Source organism: Hemiscyllium ocellatum, chromosome 26, assembly GCF_020745735.1.
Source record: "Hemiscyllium ocellatum isolate sHemOce1 chromosome 26, sHemOce1.pat.X.cur, whole genome shotgun sequence".
Taxonomy (NCBI): Eukaryota; Metazoa; Chordata; class Chondrichthyes; order Orectolobiformes; family Hemiscylliidae; genus Hemiscyllium; species Hemiscyllium ocellatum.
The window spans coordinates 41,081,886-41,103,556 of NC_083426.1; the positions used below are offsets into that span (position 1 = coordinate 41,081,886).

General features: G+C 38.1%; 1 protein-coding gene across 1 annotated transcript in view; it reads left to right on the plus strand.

Annotated features, from left to right (window-relative positions):
- Positions 1-18,979, plus strand: part of ilrun (inflammation and lipid regulator with UBA-like and NBR1-like domains) — an 87,226-nt gene extending 68,247 nt beyond the window's left edge. Inside the window, exon 5 of the mRNA XM_060845545.1 lies at positions 18,761-18,979. Within this exon, the coding sequence (XP_060701528.1) occupies positions 18,761-18,877 (117 nt within the window). The 3' untranslated portion in view covers positions 18,878-18,979. The remainder of the gene's footprint in view (positions 1-18,760) is intronic.
- The last annotated feature ends 2,692 nt before the right edge of the window (positions 18,980-21,671 follow it).

Consider the following 21,671-nt stretch of genomic DNA (forward strand, 5'->3'; position numbering starts at 1 on the left):
TTTGCACAAATATACCATTACATAAAAGTATAATTGAAAGTTGCATGTATTTTGAGCAAAGGAAGCTTTTACTTGGGATGTTTGGTGAGACTTTAAGATGTAAACACAATCTCTGCAAAAGTTTGAATTTTTAAAAAAATATTGCCAGAGTGGTGAGATGCAGATGTGATTTTCAGTATGACAAAGTTTAATGTTTCACCTTCACTTTTGTGATTAATATTAGGAATCACTTTTTAAAAAATCTTTGTTATGACACATACTTGAAGTAGATTGGACTTAAATCCAGGCCTTTTGGTCCATAGGTAGACACACTGCCACTGCGTCACGTGAGCCCCTTGGAACCACTTGCAAACTTGACCTAATTGACTGACTGAAGAGTAATTCCTCCAACAATATAAGCTTTCTAATAAATTATTCACTTGGTAACTACTTTTAAGCTTAATTGATTGAAGAGTAATTTCTCTGACAACATAAGTGTTCTAATATATTATTCAACTGGTTAGAAGATCTTTGTGGTCAGAATTTGCCAGTAGAGCATCGTTAAAGTAGGAATTTCACAAAATATACAGGATGAATATGTCCAGTCCAGAGATAATTAAAAACAGTTTATTGTGAATGCTATGTTAGAAACATCAGTGGTGCAAAATTAAAATCTCATCATTGGACCCAAGGAATTAACTCTAACCAGTGACCTGAACAGGCAGCACGATGGTACCATTCTTTCCTCATAAACTAATTTGAAACTGAAATTTATTGTAATTTTTAACCTTTGATTCCCACAGGGCAATTATGTTGCCTTCTAGTTCTTTGAGTTTAACTTTCACTAAACTTAACTCTAGATTTTTTTCATGAAAAGGAGAACCAACTGATAAAGTTTGGGAGCTGCAAGTGAGACGTTGAGCACATGCAGCTCTGGAACTGCAGAGTTTACGCCGGCCTTAATCATATCATCTACCTGCTGTAATAAGCAAGCAACTAATTTCTAAATCTCCAAGCGTGATAATTTTGATACAGTTTTTGGAATAAATGTGTGAATAAAGCAGGCTGAATAGCCTTCCGATTTTGACCTCTTGTGAAGGAACTGAGCATCCATTTCACAATCCGTGTTCTTTCCGCTATCCTTGTACCAAGATTTTAGAATTGGAAAGAAGTAGCTGGATTTTCACGGTGTGAATTTGTTTTGGAAAGAGCTCCTAATTATGTGTTAAATGTGCTGCAGTAGGACTTTTAATATCCATGCTTCAATTACTTTGCAAGGATTGGAAGCATTTGTGGACAGAAAAATTTTCATGTTTCTGATGAAAGGTCGTCAACTTTGCATTCATATTTTGAACCTGTGTCTTGTTTGCCTGTATTCTCAGCGTTTTAATGTGACTCCATTTTTGTCCTTGATAGATGAAAGCAGTGGGGTTTGGAATTTGTAGCTTGCCTTTATTATTTGGATTCCAAATCTTACAAACCAACTTCAGTCAAAAGACTTGTTTTCTCCCCCCAACTGCTTTCCCAGGTTGAACAGTTTCTGCTGGGTGGAATTCGCTGAAGCATAGCCTGTATCAGTAGTGGAGTTCTCAATCTAGTGACTGCATCTGCTTGATCCAATTACAGTTTAATATATTGTTTACATTTGCAGCTTGGCAGCATGATCAACTAATTTACTTGACTATCACTGAAGTGAGCTCTGCATTATAATCTAATATTCACAACTCTGTAGATATCCCCAGTATTTCCTTTCTAACAATCTTGTCTGCGCATTGTTAGTTTCTTAGAGTTGCTACTCGTATTTTTCACACCATAGATGATGACTGGAAGAAGAGAAAATAAACCAGGTAAGAACGTGCTTTTGAATTTTTCTTCAAGACTGAAGAGTTCAGGTAAGATCAATTGGAGCAGAATTTAATGGAGAATGAAGAAGAAGAATTGGGTATTTTTATTTTAATAATGTTAAGCTATAGTGCTCAATTCTTCTCTGATTGGAACAATCCATGATAAAAGACTTCATAGACTTTTAGACTTCAGTTTCTGGATTGTGCTTTTTGGGATTTTTAATATATCAACATTAAAATGAATCCTTCAATACTTTATGTAAGCCTCCCTGCACTAATTTTGCTTTACAAGAAATATGTAATACTTATTGAGTATTGAATTTAATTTAATTGACCAATTATCAAACTTGATCTAAATTCTTCAAATTATAAATGTTTTGAGTCCTATTGCTCTTAATGACTTTTTTTCTTTGCAAACTTAAGATTAAACTTGTACTTTTCCTCATCCACTTTACTTAGGCATGTGAATATGAGACTAAGTGATGCCTTGTAGTATTTGGATGTTGGACTTTGACTGCTCTAACACAACTTTTTTTTGTGGTATTCCATGTCCTGCTATTTCAGTCTAATTTCTTTTTAATCATCCACCATATTCTGTCCTGTATTGCCACAAGGGTTGGACTTTTCCAGATGCTTTCTAAGCTTCAAACACATTGCATCCCAAGCACTTTCATTGTTGAGTTTGTAAATTCATGAAAGAAGTTAAGGTTTGGCCTCTGAAGTTTTAGTATAACCAGAGACCTGGTTGTTTTGTAGTGCTTAGATCTTTAATTTTGATTGTTTGTTTGTCATATGATCATTTGTACACTTCAGGGCTGTCTCCCATTAAAAACGTTGGAAAGTCATAGTCATAGAGATGTACAGCATGGAAGCAGAGTCTTCGGTGCAACTTGTTCATGCCAACCAAATATCCTAAACTAATCTAGTCCCGTTTGTCAGCATTTGGTCCATAACTCTCTAAACCTGTCCTATTCATATACCCATGCAGATGTCTTTTAAATGTTGTACCAGTCTCTACCACTTCCTCTGGTAGCTTGTTCCATACATGCACCACCCTCTCTGTGAAAACGTTGCCCCTTAGATCTCTTTTAAAATTTTCTCCTCTCACCTTTAAGTCTATGCTGCCTAGCTTTGGATTCCCCTTTCCTGTGGAAAGACTTCAGCTGTTCACCCTAACTATGCCTCTGATGATTTTATAAACCTCTAAGGTCAACCCTCAGTCTCCACTCCAGGGGAAATAGCCCAACCTATTCAGCCTCTCCCTATAGCGCAAGCCCTCCAACCCTGGCATTATCCTTGTAAATCTTTACTGAATCCTTTCAAGCTTCACAACATCTTTCCTATAGCTGGGAGACCAGAACTGAATACAATATTCCAAAAGTGGCCTAACCAATGTCCTGTTCAGCCACATGACCTCCTAACTCTTATACTCAATGCACTGTTCAATGATGGCAAATGCTGACTCTTAATGTTTTTCGCTAGGTGTTGCCAAGTTTTGCCAAGTTTTTTTCGAGGTTTGCACATTGTGATGTTTGGAGACATCTAGCACCTTATTTTATAAAACCTTCCTGATTTATTATCTGTCCCACCCTTTGGTACCCCTCTTTCGCATTCTAACACCATTATACTATGTGCCATTTCCAAAACAATGCACCATTCCTGGCTATCTCAAATTCACCAACATTTGTGGTGCAGCACCATCTTTAAAAAGATATCGTGCACCCACACAAGAGTTGTCAGTCTGGAACTGCCCTGCATTGTTCCTGACTTTGGCCCTGGACGTGGCAGACAATTGCCAGGAAAATAGCCTCTTTCTGGGCAGAGACATGGAGATGCTGCTGCTAGGGATGGAGTGATGGAGGTCCTTTCTCCCAGGTCAACAGTGAACAGCATTCTACTGGAACCGTGCCCACCTGGTTACCATCCAGGCCAGTGCAGTCTCAACCATCTGAAGGAATGCGCAGAATGTAGGAAGATGATCAATGACTCTCTCCACTTTGCCAGTGAAAGTGCCACCATCTTCTGGTTGATTCTTCACACTCACTTTATCTCTGCTGCCGTACCCACCATTTCCTGCAATTTCATCCTCACTCGCACTCTTGCTCACTAACCCTGAATCTCTTCTGCACAGCCTACTCACCCACTCAGGATATTCCACACATGCACCAAAAGTAACAGTGTGCTACCCACCTTCTCTCTTTCATGTACTGTATGCGGAGTTTCTTGACTGTGACCACCCTGAGCAGCTGACTGATTATGCCCAAGCCCCTTTGCCGAATTTATTTTTTTTTTTTGCAGTTGTTTACTATAGTGATCAGCTTAGAGTGGTGCTGGAAAAGCACAGCAGGTCAGGCAGCATCCTGCTTCTCGGATGCTGCCTGACCTGCTGTGCTTTTCCAGTACCACTCTAATCTAGATTCTGGTTTCCAGCATCTGCAGTCCTTGTTTTTACCTATTATAGTGATTAGTCACCGAAACAGATTCACATGAGTCTGCAGATATTATTTAACATCTTAGCATTTTATTAAATAAAAAGAAAAAAAGCTCTGAATACATGTAACAAAGCCAAGTTTCAAACTGCTCCTCAACACTATTTTACTGTTCGTCAATTCCAGTGAAATTTCAATCTTTGATTACTCCCAGCAGCTTGACCTCAGGCTGTGGACATAAACATTTCACAATACCTTTCACAAAGTTCTTCCTGAGAAAGCACACAAACTGACTGATCATGTGACACCGACACGGAGTCCAGTCCTCGTACACCTATTGCTAATGGTAAGAATCCCATAACAGCGAACAGGACTTCACTTGAAAAAAAAGTGGCAATTCACAAATCACATAGACAAATCATAATTAATAAATCCACGTTATAGAAGAACTACTTGTATATATTGCATTTATGCCTCGAGGATGAGGAAGACTATATCGAAAGGTAAGTAATCTGCCTTAAGAATTTTTATTGGTACTGATTAATATTAATTAATAAGTTAGCTCATAGTAAGCAATTTCGCATCTAGTGTTTTTGTACTTCGGTCAAAACTACTCATCTATTTTCCAAGATATTTAAAATAAATGATACACTTTTGGTATCCTGGAAGAATTTTGGTGCTAAAAGGAAAAAGAAGTTAAAATTACAGATCTCTTGAAATTATCAGAGTCTCTTTTCTGTTTATTTTTACCTTACACAATTTGTAAGCCTTTGTTCGAACCCTGACTATCAGAAGGAGTAGAAATTTCTATTAGAAAGAAATAGTGCACTTACAACAGGTGTAAGGTATTAAATATAGAAATATGGAAATGAAGAGGAGTTGGCCATTCAGCTACTCGAGCATGCTCCAATATTTGTAATGATCATGGCTGATCATCAAGCTAAATAGTATCATCTTGTCCCCCTCAAAATAAAAGGTCTGACCCCTTTACCACAGGTCTTTATGTACCACCTTTTTGAAAACACACAATGTTTTGGCCTCAATCACTTTGAGTGAATTCCACAGGCTCGCCATTCTCTGCTGAAGAACTTTCTCCTTATCTCAGTCCTAGAAGGTTTACCCCTTATCCTTAATCTATGAACCTTAGTTCAGAATGACTCAAACCTTTGAACAACCATCTTGCAAGTAAGCTGTGTAGTTGTCTTAGAATTTTATAAGTTTCTATGCGAATTCTAATTGTGAACCACCCACCACCGCTCTGCTTATTATTATAAAACTGACTCAATCTCTCCTGTTATGTTAGACCTGCCATCCCAGGAATCAATTTGGTACAATAGACAATAGATAATAGGTGCAGGAGTAGGCCATTCAGCCCTTCGAGCCTGCACTGCCATTCAATATGATCATGGCTGATCATTCCTAATTAGTATCCTCTTCCTGCCTTATTTCCATAACCCTTGATTCCACTATCTTTTGAGAGCTCTCTCCAACTCCTTCTTAAATGAATCCGGAGACTGGGGCAGAGCATTCCACACAGCCACCACTCTCTGGGTGAAGAAGTTTCTCCTCATCTCTGTCCTAAATGGCCTACCCCGTATTTTTAAGCTGTGTCCTCTGGTTTGGCACTCACCCGTCAGTGGAAACATATTTCCTGCTGCCAGAGTGTCCAATCCTTTCATAATCTTATGTCTCAATCAGATCCCCTCTCAGTCTTCTAAACTCAAGGGTATACAAGCCCAGTCGCTTCAGTCTTTCAGTGTAAGGTAATCCCGCCATTCCAGGAATTGACTTCGTGAACCTACGCTGCACTCCCTCAATAGCCAGAATGTCTTTCCTCAAATTTGGAGACCAGAACTGCACACGGTACTCCAGGTGTGGTCTCACCAGGACCCTGTACAGCTGCAGAAGCACCTCTTTGCTTCTATACTCAATTCCTCTTGTTATTAAGGCCAGCATGCTATTAGCCTTCTTCACTACCTGCTGTACTTGCATGCTTGCCTTCATTGACTGGTGTACAAGAACACCCTGATCTCTCTGTACTGCCCCTTTACCTAAATTGATTCCATTGAGGTAGTAATCTGCCTTCCTGTTCTTAGCACCAATGTGAATAACCATACATTTATCCATATTTAAACTGCATCTGCCCACTCACCTAACTTGTCCAGGTCACCCTGTAATCTCCTAACATCCTCATCACATTTCACCTACCACCCAGCTTTGTATCATCAGCAAATTTGCTAATGTTATTGCTGATACCATCTTCTATATCATTAACATATATTGTAAAAAGCTGCGGTCCCAGCACGGATCCCTGCGGAACCCCACTGGTCACTGCCTGCCATTCCGAAATGGAGCCGTTTATCACTACCCTTTGTTTCCTATCAGCCAACCAATTTTCAATCCAATCTAGTACTTTGCTCCCAATACCATGCGCCCTAATATTACTCCAACAGTTTCGTAAAGTTTCGTTGCACTCTGTATAGCAAGAACATCCTTCCTCAGATAAGGAGATAAACACTGCATAAACCAGTGTCCTCTATAAATGAAGCAAGTCATGCCTGTTCAGGTCCTCAAATCATCTACTATGCAGGCCAACATAGATTGCCTTCTTTACTGCCTGCACTTAACTTCAGTAACAAGTGCATGAGGACACCCAGGTTTTGCTGAACATTTCCGTTTAATTTATAGCCATTCAATTAATTATCTGCCTTCATATTTTTGCTATCAAAGTGCATACTGTCATTTAGCAACATTATACTCCATATGCCATGCATTTGTTCACTCACTCAGCCTGTCACAGTCACAATACAATATCCTTGCATCCTCCTCACCACTCACCCTTCCACCTAGCTTTGCCAAAAGACTGGAGAATTGCAAAAATTATGGCTTTCAAGAAAAGTAATAACAATAATTCCAGCAATTACAGACCAAATAGTGTAACTTTGGTGATGGGGAAACTTATGGAAACAATTATTCAGGAAAGAATTAGTAGTCACATGGAATAAGGTGGGTTGATGAAGAAAACAAACTTGGAGTTTTTTTGAAGAGGTAACAGAAAGGGTTGATGAGAACATTTTTGATATAGTACGCATGAACCTCCAGGTGTTTGATAGAGTCCTACTCCACGCTGAAAAAAGTTAAAGGTCATGGTATAAAAGGACAGTAGCAATGTGGATATGAAATTGGCTGAGTGATAGGAAACCAAAAGAAATAGTCAATAGATATTTTTTGGGCTGGAAGAAAGTTTGTTGTGAAGTTCCTCAGCAGTTGGCATCGGCCTTTTTCTTTTCCTGATGTATTATAATGATCTAGATCTTAGTGTATAGAAGACCATTTCAGAGTGAGCTGATAGATGGTAGATGAGGTTCAGTATAGAAAAGTGAGGTGATGTGCTTTGGTCAGATGTAAATTGAAAGACAGTACAAAATAGGGGGTACCATTTCTAAAGTGTGTCCAGGAGTTGAGAAACCCGGATGTGAATGTGCACAGATCGGTGGAGGGGGCAGTTAAAACATAGTGTTCATGGCTTTATTAATGGGTTATAGAGTACAAGGGTCTAGGACATGTGAACTTTTACAAGATGCATATTGGACATCAGCTGGAGTATTCTGTACAGTTGTGTCCACTGTATAATAGGAAAGGTGGGAATGCATTGGAGAGAATGCAAAAGGGATTTACAAGAAGAACTTGGGACTGTTCTTGGAGAGAAGAAGACTGGGGGAATGATTTGATAGAGTTTTTCAAAATGGAGCAGGCTGGGCGGAGAAGGTGAAACTGTTCCCACTCATGAAAGGAAGACAAGAGAGGTTATAGATTTGAAATGATGTGCGAATGAAGCAAGGATGATGTGAAAAAGTGTTTTCACACAGTGAGGAGTTAGAAAATAGAATGCAGTGCCTAGAGGCAGGTTCAGTTGAGCCATTCAAGAGGTCTTTGGATGATTATTTGAATAGATATGGTGTGCAGTGACATGGGGGAAAAAGCAGATTGGCACACGTAGACAACCCTTTATCCAAAATCCTGAAATCCAAAAAGCTCCAAAATTGGAAGGGTTTTTTTGTGAAGTTTTTATCTCATTAACAAGGTTGTTTGGCATGCAAACGGTTAACCCAACTCCACACCCACTCGATGCGTGTCACTCAGATGTGACATGGGGGGGTGCGTGGCCCAGCACTGGCTGACCTCAATTCTTTCTCACGGCCCGTTACTCACAATAAGTCTGCTGTTAGCTAAATTTTTTTAAATTTCACTGTTGAAATGTCACTTATTCTGAAATTCGAAAAATTCCGAAAACCAGCTGGTCCCAAGCTTTTCAGATAAAGCATTGTGTACCTGTACTAGCTAATAGAACTGGTGCAAGTGCAGTGGACCAGATGACCTCTTTCTGCCCTTTACAATTCTGAGACTCTGTAAATCTACACTTTCCTCTTGGTAGCTTCAATATTCTTCGTTGTGTAAAACATACCTTACTACAGTTTTACATGAGCTTTGCATATGTTCATACCTTAAACTTTATTTTGTGCTTCATGCAAACAATATTCAGTTAGCTCTGAAATGACATTGTTTACTTGAAGGGCTCCTTTTAAAGGTTGTGAACCTGAGCCGCCTCATCCTTGTCATATTTCACATCACCCAACCATCCCTGAAAGTATAATCATTTTTATTTTTATAGTCAGTCTATTGAATAGATCATGAAAAAAAAATAGCACGGACTAGCATCACCTAATTCATAACTGACTCAACTTTTAGCAGGAAGTATCTAGCTATTGTGACTTACTGCACAAGTTTTACGTATATAGTATGTGTCCTCAAAGCATTGATTTTGATAGTGAAAAGTGTTTTGCATACTGAAGAGGCAGATCATATCATAGAAGATACATCAGGGTAGCAGAACAGAGTGCAGAATACAGTGTTACATCTGCAGATGTGCACAGAGAGAGAGATCAGAATTAACATTTCAGTGGTCTAATCAAAAGTCAAATAACACCAGGAAGAAGTTCTTGAAACTGTTCATACGTGTATTCAAACTTTTATATGTTGTGTCTGACAGAAGAGGGTGGAAGAAAGTATAACAGGTGAGAGGGGTCTCATTATGTTGCTTGCTTTCTCAAAGCAGTGGGAACTATAGATTGAGTCAATGGATGGAAAGCTGTTTTGGGTGATGGACTGGGCTGTGTTCACGACTCTAGTTTCTTGCGGTCTTGGGAAGAGCAGTTGCCATACCAAGCAGTGATGCATCCAGATTAGGATGCTTTCTACAGTGCATCTACAAATGTTGGTAAGCGTCCTTGAGGACATACTGAATTTTCTGTATTGGGTCTTGTCATTGTTTGAGATCCAACCTACAATCTTGGTGTTGTCAGAAAACTTGTAAATGGATTTGAGGCAGAAATAGACCCCACAGTTGTTAGTGTGTACAGGATGTGGTTGGGGCCCAACTATGCAGCCTATTGGGGCACCACTGTGATTTGGGTGGACCAGGAGGTGTCTATCCTTACTGGTTTAATGTACAGTGCTTTCTTTCATACTTTTCTTCCCAAGTAAAATGAAGGTCATTAAATATAGGTGTGCACAACTGCCAAGAAGATATTTATAACAAGTTTTGCCTATTTTCTGTATCAATTAAGTTATACTTTCAAGAAGCATTTTCCTGTCTTTTTTTTCTTAAATCTTTTCAATCTTCTTGTCCATAGGACTCTTATGAAATACTTTGTTCTTCTAACTGTGGATGAGGGTTAATATATGAAAATCAAAATATACAAAGCTTGGGTGATATCCTGATTGAAGAGTTTGTGCTCGAAACATGACTGCTGCTCCTCGGATGCTGCCTGACCAGCTGTGTTTTTCCAGCACTACACTTTGATTCTGATCTTCACCATCTGCAGTCCTCACTTTCTTCAAATGCCTCCTAACAGTGACAACTAGAGTTTGATTTGCTCAATTTCAGTTGTATTTATATTGCTGATATGGGAGGTCATTAGAAGAAGGATCCATTTTAATGCAAAAGTCTTCAAAGGCGATATATCTATAACAAGGAAAAACATTGTGACTAAATTAAGAGTTTTTAATGAATGATATTTAGTCTAATATTCCATCAAGTTCTGTTATGTCTACGTTTTCTTTATATCAAAAAAAAATGAAAATAACAAATCATTTTGCTATGGAACAGTATGACCTTCGCCTTGAATTTTCAAAGGTCGCAGGGATGCCTTAAAAATAACTTAAATTTTCATTCCTTTAGGTTGAATTGCTCTCTTGAAATCAAAATTTTCTTTAATATCTCTGTCAGGAATTATGAAGTTTTACTAGATTCGTAACATTAATTCCTTCTGTCTTTTTAGGAATTTGGCTTTGAATTAAGACACCATAATGCAGTTTCCAAGTATTCGAGACCGAACAATTGTGTTTAAATCTATGGCATTTGATAGTGAACAAAGCAAGAAACATTTGGCCAAAATCAGGCTAACCCTACACAGCAGAAGCCAAGGAATTTAATACATGACTTATTAATTGTAAAGTGATTGTAATGTTTAGATGCTTCATGGTCCTTCAATTACATTTTTCCTCCCACAGCCCAAACCAAAGTAAGGAATTGCCCTGTACTGGTGTAAGAGAAAGTAAGCTGCTATTTTGGATATTTTTAGTAAACTTGAAATTCTGTTTTGTCAGTGTGTAGGAATAGGCTTATTAAATGAACCATACAGCACTGGAAACGAAGTTACTTGGACAGTAACTAAAATATATTTGGTGCTTGTCTCTAATTAAAGATCCTGAAGTTGTCTGTTCTCAGTGTAGTTTTTCAATTTCATATTAATTCTAGTAATATTAAAGACACTAAGTGAAGCCTTTGTAAATAAAATCAAAGTGAGACACAATATTTTTATCCACGTGATATATTTCATGTTATACAAAATGCAGATTGGCATACATTTAGATATATTAATATTAATGAGGCCTCTGGCCATTGTCTTGGATGATTACTATTAAATAATACATGATCACAAAATACCTGGTGGAACTATCATTCACAGTAACTTCTTTGAGTTACTGAAATTTCTTCCCCATCCACCCTCATGAGGTGAAGCAAATGTTATTTTTCCATCATGCTAAGCATTGTTGGCATGATGCACATTGCTTTTATTCTCCCACCCAGACAGTTCCATCACCAAGTATTGCCAGATTACATGTAGATGCAGGACTGAACTCCTGGTCTAAATTTTAACCTCTAAGGGTGACTCCACGAAACCAATGTGGTATTGTCATTTGCTGCATTATATGGTTCATTAGGATTTTATTGCAAATTTTTGTATGATCATAGGTAGTGGCATTCCATAAACTTTAATCTGAATTCCAACTGCTAATTGACTTTACCTACCATTGAAGATTTCACATTAAAGAAGAAGCTCTGTCATCTGTTGACTCAATTCGAAACTCCAGGAATTCAAGATTTTGCTCTTATTTTACCACTTATCCCTTAACCTAGATATTTAAAGAGCATTTGGCATAAATTGGAAGCTCGAGTGTTTTAGTGGTGGTTTAAACTGGGTGTAGATGTGATCATTTTTTGTGATTTGACAAATGCAAGCTTTACAAGTGTTCTTTTTAAAAAAGTTTGTAATATGCAGCATTACCAAGCACAGGTGGACTGTCTTATGAGAAGTGGTTCAGTTAGTTGGGGGCTGTAACGATTGGAATTTAAAACAATGAGTCAATCTTATTGAAACATACAAGACTTGACAGAGTAGAAATGGAAGTGTTCCGCTTTTGTGGGGCAGTCTCAGACTGAGGGCTAATCTCAGGATAAAAGACACATTTAAGATAGAGATGAGGAATTTCTTCTCTCAGAAGGTAGTGAATCTTTGGAATTATTTACAGCAAAGGGCTATTGAGACTGGGTTGCTAAGTATATTTATGACTGAGATGGACTTTTTTTTTACCAGTAAGGGAATCCAGGATTATGGGAAAGGCAGGAAAGTGGAGTTGAAGATTGTCAGATCACCCATGATATCATTAAATGGTGGAACAGGCCTATGGACTGAATGGTCTTCTACTGTCATGTTTAAATCTGGTGTGCATCACACCAGATCATTATAGGTCAACTAATTTGTAGAATAAATGGGCCAAGAGTGAACAGTTAGTGCGTGGTTTACTTAATTAATCTTTATTTGGCTGACTGCTACTTGTTCATGGCAGCTGTTCATAGAGCCTACATGATACTGGCTCTTGATCAAATTGACTACTGTCACTGGGAGATTATGGTGCCAGGTCTGAGTACTGGAGCTGATGGATTTTGATGTTGAATGTAGAGTGAGTGAGAAGCCCACTCTTTAAAAATCTGCTACAGCAGGGATTTGGAGTAATGGGTTTGAGAATCCCTGTCTGTTACATATGATAGTAAGTTCCACCTCACAACTCTTGAGTAAAAATGTTACCCTTGAATTCCTTACAGGATTTATTGGTGACTGTCTTAAGGTGAGGTCATTAGGGACCATATGTACAAGTGCAAGCATACCCAAGTCTATCCTGTTAAAGCCGCCATAATTTCCGAGACATCGCCTCTCAAATTTCTTCTTTTCTAGAGAAAAGTGCTCCAGATTGTTCAGTTTTTAAAGATCATTATCACTTCACAGCCCAGGTGTCACCATTGTAAACTTATTTTGTACCTATGTCAGTGCTCTACATCCTTACTGTAAACATGGCGATCAGAGCGAAGCAAAATGTGGTCTAGCCAGTTTACTTAACTTTTGATAATCTGCACTTGGTTGGAAAGGAAATTTATTGTATTTACCCATCTCCTGTTTTGGATGTCATTGTGTCCACCAACCATCCCATTGGTTATATATTTGAATTTAATAATCAGCGCTTGTGATAATCAAGGGATATTTAAAAAATACATCTGTTTTCCTTTGTGGAAAAGGCTACTATCAATTTGTACCGGGTCAGGCAGTTTAAGAAGGCATCTGATGTGTGTTGTCTGACCTCGGCTGCAGCAGTAAATGTTCAAAACTTGCTTCAACAGGGACAAGTCTTGGAAATGAAAACAAATGTCTTGCTATTTCTGATAGGATAGGTTCACATTAAGCAATGCCACATGGAAAGTATGCCATGAAAAGGCTGTTGACATTTGCAGAATTATGAAATGGAATGGGTTGCTGTATTCAGGACAGTGTGCCAAAACAGAGGAAAATTTTGTTTCTGGGTGATTGGGAGGGTGAGAGAGGAGTAGGTGAGGTTGCAGAAGCTTCTGTTGATTGGATACCATTTCCTATTGTACAATTTCAGTGTCATGATAACTGTAGCTAAAACACTCAATACCAGCCCAGCTACCTGATGAAGGAGCATAGCCCCACAAGCTCGTGCTCCTATAACCTGGTGTTGTGTGATTTTTAACTTTGCCCACCCCAGTCTAACGCCAGTGGGCGGCACGGTGGCACAGTGGTTAGCACTGCTGCCTCACAGCGCCTGTAGACCCGGGTTCAATTCCCGACTCAGGCGACTGTGTGGAGTTTGCACGTTCTCCCCGTGTCTGCGTGGGTTTCCTCCGGGTGCTCCGGTTTCCTCCCACAGTCCAAAGATGTGCGGGTCAGGTGAATTGGCCAAGCTAAATTGCCCGTAGTGTTAGGTAAGGGGTAAATGTAGGGGTATGGGTGGGTTGCGCTTCGGCGGGTCGGTGTGGACTTGTTGGGCCGAAGGGCCTGTTTCCACACTGTAAGTCTAATCTAATGTTAAAAAACCTCCACATCATGGCTGCCATTATAACTGTAGAGTAACATATTTGCCTTGGAGTCAGAAAGTTGTGAATTGAAGATGTAATTCAGAGATTTCAAAGCAAAAATCTAAGTGGTTGGCAATGCCAAAGAAGTTCTGCACTACTGAAGGTCTCATCTGCTTTCTAAGGTGAGTGTAAAAGATCCTGAGACAATTTTTTTTGTAAAGAATAGGGACATTATCCTTGGTGGTTGGCCAATATTTATCCATCAGTCAACATCATGTAAACAGATGATCTGGTTGTTATAATGCTATTGTGGGATCTTGCTCAGTTGAGATTGGTTATCATGTTTCCTACATTACAAGTGACTGCACTTGCAAAGGTTAGCTGTAATATATTTTGAAATATTCTGAAGCTGTGAAAAGTGCTCTGAATTGTAGAGTATTTTTGAGATCTTGGTGGAGAGGGGCAGGATACTTTATTAGAACTGCAACATTTAAGAGCAAACATTTTGCAGCAAGATTTAAAGTAAACCTGAGTGGCTCAGTCTTTTAAAATACAAGATTGGATAATGTTTTTCAGATGCAGTACATTTCTATCTCCAGGACTGATTGGCCTCCATCAAACCCTGTCATGACAGCGCTTCTTAAAATGGCAGCAAACTTCTGCAGAAGTGGTTTTGGTGCAGATAAAGAAAATTGAACTTGCGATTGCACATTTTAAATAGAAAAGCTGTACATAAAATAGCATCTGTTAACTGAAGAAGCTTTTTTTAGCCTGTAACTCCTATTTAAGTTCTGTTTCCAAATTAAAGAGAAGAGATATTGTTCCTGGCAACATATTTGATGTCAGCATCAAATGTTTCCAGCATTGGATACCTGCATATGAAGTTTCCTCTACTCAATGCATCAGCTAGAAGGTGCAAACCCACATTAGTGTAAATATGACAGTGTGGTTGTTAGGTAAGATTGCCAGTTTAGTAACATGAGCCAGTATTTAATGAGCCTGACAATATTGCTCATAAATGAAAGATCTTCACAGTTGAGAACATTAACTTCCATCTCAAAATACTTGGTTAAGTTTTGATCCTAGTCCCAGATATTAAGGTCTGTTTATCATTTGCAACATCAAGTTAGTTTGATCATTTCCACAAGTTATTTTTAACTTTTGAGCACTTAATATGCACTTAGGTTTTGGCTAAAATTATGTCAACATGCCCAAGATAATAAAGTGCGGATGCTGTAAAACAAATTGTCGGAAGAATGATGTATTGGGCCAAGAACAATTTTGAGGAAGGGTCACTTGATCTGAAACAGTAACTCTAATTTCTCTCCACAAATGCTGCCAGATCTACTGAGCTTTACCAGCAATTTCTGGTTTTGTTCATAAGAAATAGGTGCAGGAAGTGTGCATCTTGGGCTAACATTACAATTATTGTTGATCAGAATTTGTAAACTTGCGCTTAAATATATTCAATTACACAGCCTTCACTTTCAGTTTATGGAAATTCTAAGGCTAACAAACCTCTGAGGCACAATCTCCTTGTCTCCATCTCAAATGGGAGACTTTATAGTTTTAAACTATGCCCCTTTGTAGTTTCCCATGAGGAAAAAAGTTTTGTCAGTATCTACCCTGCCAAGTCCCTCAGATTTTGCATGTTTCAATAAGATCATCTGAGTGTTGATAGGAGTCATTGCACCAACTAACAGAGCTAATCAACCCATGTTCCAAATGCTTTCTCCAAACTGCTACAAACACAATTTCTAATCCATCTGTTCTGACATGTTGGGACATATTATTTACTTCTATGGAACAGGTATTGAATCCCAGTGATAGAAACACTTACCACTGTACCACAACAGCAAGTATATCCTTTCTTAAATAAAGTTAACAAAACAACACAAAACAAAGCAGTATTCTAGTCTCACCAATGTTCTGTACAGTTGAAACAAGTTTTCCCTACTCAAAGTTTGGGAGAAGATTTGTAGCTCGGGTGCTCGTTGTTGTGGTTCTGTTCGCTGAGCTGGGAATTTGTGTTGCATACGTTTTGTCCCCTGTCTAGGTGACACCCTCAGTGTTTGAGAGCCTCCTGTGAAGCGCTTCTGTGATGTTTCCTCCTGCATTTATTGTGATTTGTATCTGTTGCTTCCAGTTGTCAGTTCCAGCTGTCCGTTGCAGTGGCCAGTATATTGGGTCCAGGTCGATGTGCTTATTGATTGAATCTGTGGATGAGTGCCATGCCTCTAGGAATTCCCTGGCTGTTCTCTGTTTGGCTTGTCCTATAATAGTAGTGTTGTCCCAGTCAAACTCCTGTTGCTTGTCATCTGAGATTTCCCTACTTTTGTACTCTACTCCCCACTCCCGTCTTGAATTTCAAAATATCTGTTTTCTGTGGAATTAAGTATCTCTCAGAATTACAGAAGTGATACTTCTGAAATCTCAAGTTTTGCTGCTTGCTGTTAAAATACATCTTTTGTTATTAGATCAACAACCGTCAGCTCTAAACTAAATTATTTCAATGTCCTTTTAGCCGGCTTCCACGACTCTATGCTTCATGATCTTAGCTCATCCTTATAACTAATTCTACCCTGCAACAATTTCCATTCACCCACGTATCTTGTGCCTGCTGGTGTTTATTGGCTAAAAAGTTTTCATTGTTTCAAGATTAATATTTTCTTCATGTTGAAATGCTTTCATGACAATAGATTTGTCCCCCTTCAGAAGCTCTGAAGTATCCTTAACACTATTCACCACCTCTGCCACAGAGCTCACCTCTTTAAAGGAACATTTGTCATTCTTCCCAATTCTCCTGCAGCTCTGTTTGTTTCTGTAAATTACTTTTGAAGCCATACGATATAGGAGCAGAATCACTAAACAATATCTTGTAACTGCTAAAGGCACCACATAAATGTAAACTTGCTTCAGATAGAAAATTAGTTTGGGAGGGGGTGAAGCCCTAGTAACATTCTCATTAGCCAACTAATCCAGAGACTCTGGTAATGTGCTGGAGAAAACGGTGGAATTTGAAGTCAATAAATATCTGGAATTTGGAGTCTAATATCATTCAGCCATTGTTGATTATCTAAAAAAGCTTAACTGGTTCACTAATGTCCTTTAGGGAAGGAAACTATTCTGCTTACCTGATCTGGCCTACACTTTGATTCCACAGGCACAGCAACGTGGAAGACCAATAATGTAGACTGGTAACTGCCTTCTGGGCAATTAGAGATGGGTGATAAATGCTGGCCTAGCCAGTGATGCCCACATTCCATGAATTAATTACTTGTGAAACTTCTTTAGGAAATCTGTTTTTGCACGATTTAAAATTTTTCCCTGTGTTTTCTCTATTAAAATTTGATTAGCATTGGAATCCAAATTCAATTTTGCTATCTTCCAATATTCCATGGTATTAGATTTTGGGACTTTGTTACCACAATTAACGTGGGCAAATAACCATTTGTTAGATATTCCAGTTTGAGAAGGAATTCACCCTGGATTTTCTCTCAATTCCTTCTGGTCCAGCTTCCAGCTGAAGAAAACGGTTCCCTCAAAACATCGCCCTCTATGATGATTGCTGGCGAGGACTCCGATACTTTTTTGATATATACCATATTTCCAGAGACTGGTAGTTATCTTTTATCACCCATGTGAATTCTTTTAGCCAGTGGAAATAGGACTGTTGCTCATGACATAAGGATACTAGTTTCCAGCTCCTATTTTCATTTTTACAAGAATAAAACTTCTTAATTTCCCAAAAACTGCATTGGTGCTGTGCTCATAATGCTAGATAATTCTTTGACAATTCAATGAACCATTGTAACCTCTAGAATCCTGGTGATTCTTCTCACCTTTCTTGCACCTTTTTTAAAATTTGCTAGAAATTTGTTTATGCTCATACAATGCTAGTTGCAGGGCAAGAGCTGTTATATCAGGGCACTTTGGTACAGAAGAAGAATTGAAATTTAAAAGCACCCCAGTTTCCAATGATAGAAACCACACAAATGACAAAAGTCCCTAATAATTTAAAGTTTTGATTTTGATGCACATATTTTCACGGGTATAATGATCATTTAATTCGCTCAAATTACTTGCTTAAAATAATCTTGTATCTGCTTTCTGATCTGGTGATTTTATTTTATAATTCTGCTTGCGTGTTTTCCCAATATCTGTAAAATTGAGCTGTCAATTTAGATTTAGTTCTAAATCAAATGGACTTTTTACCTCCTGTGTGCCAGACCAGTGTAATATGTGTGACATATTAAATGTATTTCGCAGGTTGACAAGGTAACTAGCATTGTTTAAAGACCAAATTTCGTGACTTACTGTCCTGTGACCTGGGACATACTGTCCTGTGACCTGGGACATACTGCAATTTCCTGTCTTGTTAATAACCTTTGAGCAGCGTTTGTCTCCAATGCTTTGTTTCTAAGTCCGATGTCCAGTTTTGTAAAGCTATTCTGCCAAAAGGTATTTTCAACAGCTCTTTCTATTAGTATGCTAAAGGAAACCAGAGGTGTTTCCAGTATAGAATGCAGACAAACTAATTAGTTATTTATTACTTGTTGTGGAAAAGGCAGCTTCCAGTTATTGTATTGTAAACACCTTTCATCTTTGAAATTATACTCCAGTATCAAACAAAATTGAGAAACTCGCCCCTCTAATCAAACTTCAAATTCAAAGATACTCAAAACAATTTTATTGTTTATTGCATGACTAATAAGATTTTGGTTTCTAGTATTCTGTTTCTTGAAGCATTTCACAAAATTTAATGGCGATTACTTTGTTTTTTTAAAACATAGATTGAACCCAGCTGCAAGACCATGGATGTGACCTATTTCCAGTGTACCAATGGTGCTCTGGAGGAGGAACTCGAAAGTGAACCAAGTGATGTAGATTGCAAATCTTTGAAAAACTAAACATTTAACCCAGCGCTTGGCTATGCTTGTCGAGCACAGACACAAACCTGGATCCTACACCAGTTTGGCAAAATGCATTAGTATTAAAGCAACATCAGCCAACTCTGTCTTGCCTATTTCTGTACAATAAGCTACATGAAGTCTTTAAGAACATAAAGCATGGAATAAACAAATATTGTATTGCCTATCAATTTTGTTCTACATGAAGTTTGTACAGAGTTTTAAAATGATATGAATTCTACCAAAAAGTGAAGCTGTACAGGTTAGCACTAAGCATGAAGTTGAGGAACAGGAAATGTAGCATGAGTTTGAAAGGAAGGTTGAGGGAGAGTAGTAGAGAACTAGAAGGGAGGGAATGAAAGAAATGGGTGAGTCATGGAGGGACGAGCTAATCAGCTGGAGTTCAAGACTGAAATAAATGGAAAATGGCAGGAAATGACATGCATGTTGAACATTCAGTTTACATAATATGTTCATCCTCAGTTGAGTAACAATGGTCCAGTTGGCACTAATCCAACATTGAGTATCATGAAGAAGGGCTCATGCCTGAAACGTCGACTCTCCTACTCTTTGAATGCTGCCTGACCTGATGCGATTTTCCAGCAACACATTTTCAGCTCTGATCTCCAGCATCTGCAGTCCTCACTTTCTCCATTGAGTATCACTAAACTTGCGTCTCCTGACATTATTAGCTGTATATACCAAACAGAACAAATACATGTAATGAACATCAAGAATACACCATTACATATACTAATATTTATGGGAGTCCAGAAAATGTATTTCCTGTGCCAAGATTCTGATGGATTTAAAATTCCACCCTTTTCAACATAGCTTCTGGTTCTAGTGTGGGAGAGATTTACCCATTATTCCCTTACTTGTGTATGTAAGCCTATCTATAATAGAAAATAGCTTGAAGCAGATCAAAATTATAGAATCTATCCACTTTTGCATTCATATTTTACATTCCAGTCTGACATCAGATTTGATCCTCAAACATTTATTTAATAAATAATGGTCTTTACTCAAATTCCATAAATGCACTCTGCAGCCTCAATAACCTGTGTAAAATTTTCCTTCTAACTATTTTGCATTTAGTCTTATGTGCATTGTTCTAGAATCCTGGAAAATGCAGCTGATAGAACCAGACTATAATTTATTAACATTGATTTTGTTTTGAACAGGCATTTAATGTTAATAATCTCCTTTTGTTCTGAGTTTTGTTAAAAAAAAAAGCAACAGACCTTTTAGCCTTTTTTGGCATTTGAACCCAGGCCTCTGGCTCAGAGGCAGGGACATCACCACTACAGCTCAGACTTCTGCTCAGTCCTGTTTGAAAACTTAATCTAAGAACCTTTTTAATTAGCAATCCACGATATATGACTGACAGTGGTAGAAGATAAACCTGTACAGAGTCTAAACAATGCAGTGCTATTTATAGCATATTAGCAAAAACTGCAAATAAAATTAATGAAGTAGGCAGCATCACAAAGGCTATCAGGCGCTAAGGATGTTCGTCTCTATTGGGACCTAATTCTTGCTTACCATTCTCCATTAAGACTGTATGTCACTACCAAATTGGGTGGAGCTTAATGCAGTTTCCTGCATTAACTTTCTCAGAGTCATTACCTTATGCAACAACATGGCTGTGCATTCAACTCCTATGCATGCAACAGTCAACAATGATCCCAGAACTTAATGCTGTTGTACGCTCCCCAATGACTGAGAAACTGGTCTTCCCTCCTTTATAGTAGCTTTTAATCTGCATTGCTATTATTACCATCATTCCATTGCCTTTAACCATCAATAATCCTCTGTTGTGGTATCTTGTCGAAGGCTTTCTGAATGTGGAGAATTTATCTATTACATTTACCCCATTTGCCGTATTTGATTTGTCTGAAAACCTCCATGAAGTTTATCAAATGTGCTCACTGAAATCAATGTTGATGGTTCCTAATTAATTTTGTTCATCTTGATATTTAGTAACTTCACCTTTAAAGCTTCCCATTTTTTCTTTCTTACTGTAGACATTAAAGTGAGAAGTCTGACTTTGCTTGGATAAATGCAGTCTCGACATTTGAAAGTATATACTGTACTGTTCATGTCTGTGCTCTGCTACATATTTCCAATGGAATTCTGTAATATAATCAATAAGACCTCTATAATGTGTTTGCTGTTTTCCTTTAGGATCAAGATTAGGATGCCTGTATCCACACAATGAGCGTCCTGTCTTGTAATTTGCCATACTTTCATGTTTATTATAATATCTAAATACAGAATTTATCTATACCACAAAGTCCTCTTTTGACAGCACTGAAGTAACTTGTTGAATTTACATCAATCCTGATTCACTGCTTTCGCCTCTTGATTTGCAATGTAATGCAATGATTCATTTGCTTGTATATTTGTAAAATATGGAGTGCATTTTGAATAGAGAGATTGTGGTGTCATACACCTGTCTTGCTTTCTTGATCTCTCCCATATCTTATATATAGCCATAGTAAAACTAAGCAATGTATTTCCTTATGATTTTTAATGCCAACATCTTACTCTATGGCATTTTGAAACACTAAAATGTCATTTTAATGTTGTTCGGTTATTCTGCATTTTCCAATCTCTTAAAGAAACTTCTGTTGATCTGTCTGTTATTGAATAGTTTAGGATGTGCTACGTTTTTAAAATCTTTGATCATAAACAGTAGTGACTGGAACATTTTGTTACTGTTATAGAAGAGAAGCACCTTTGAGAATATTCCCATTCCATGTATTCCTTCCTTGCTCAAAACAGACTTACT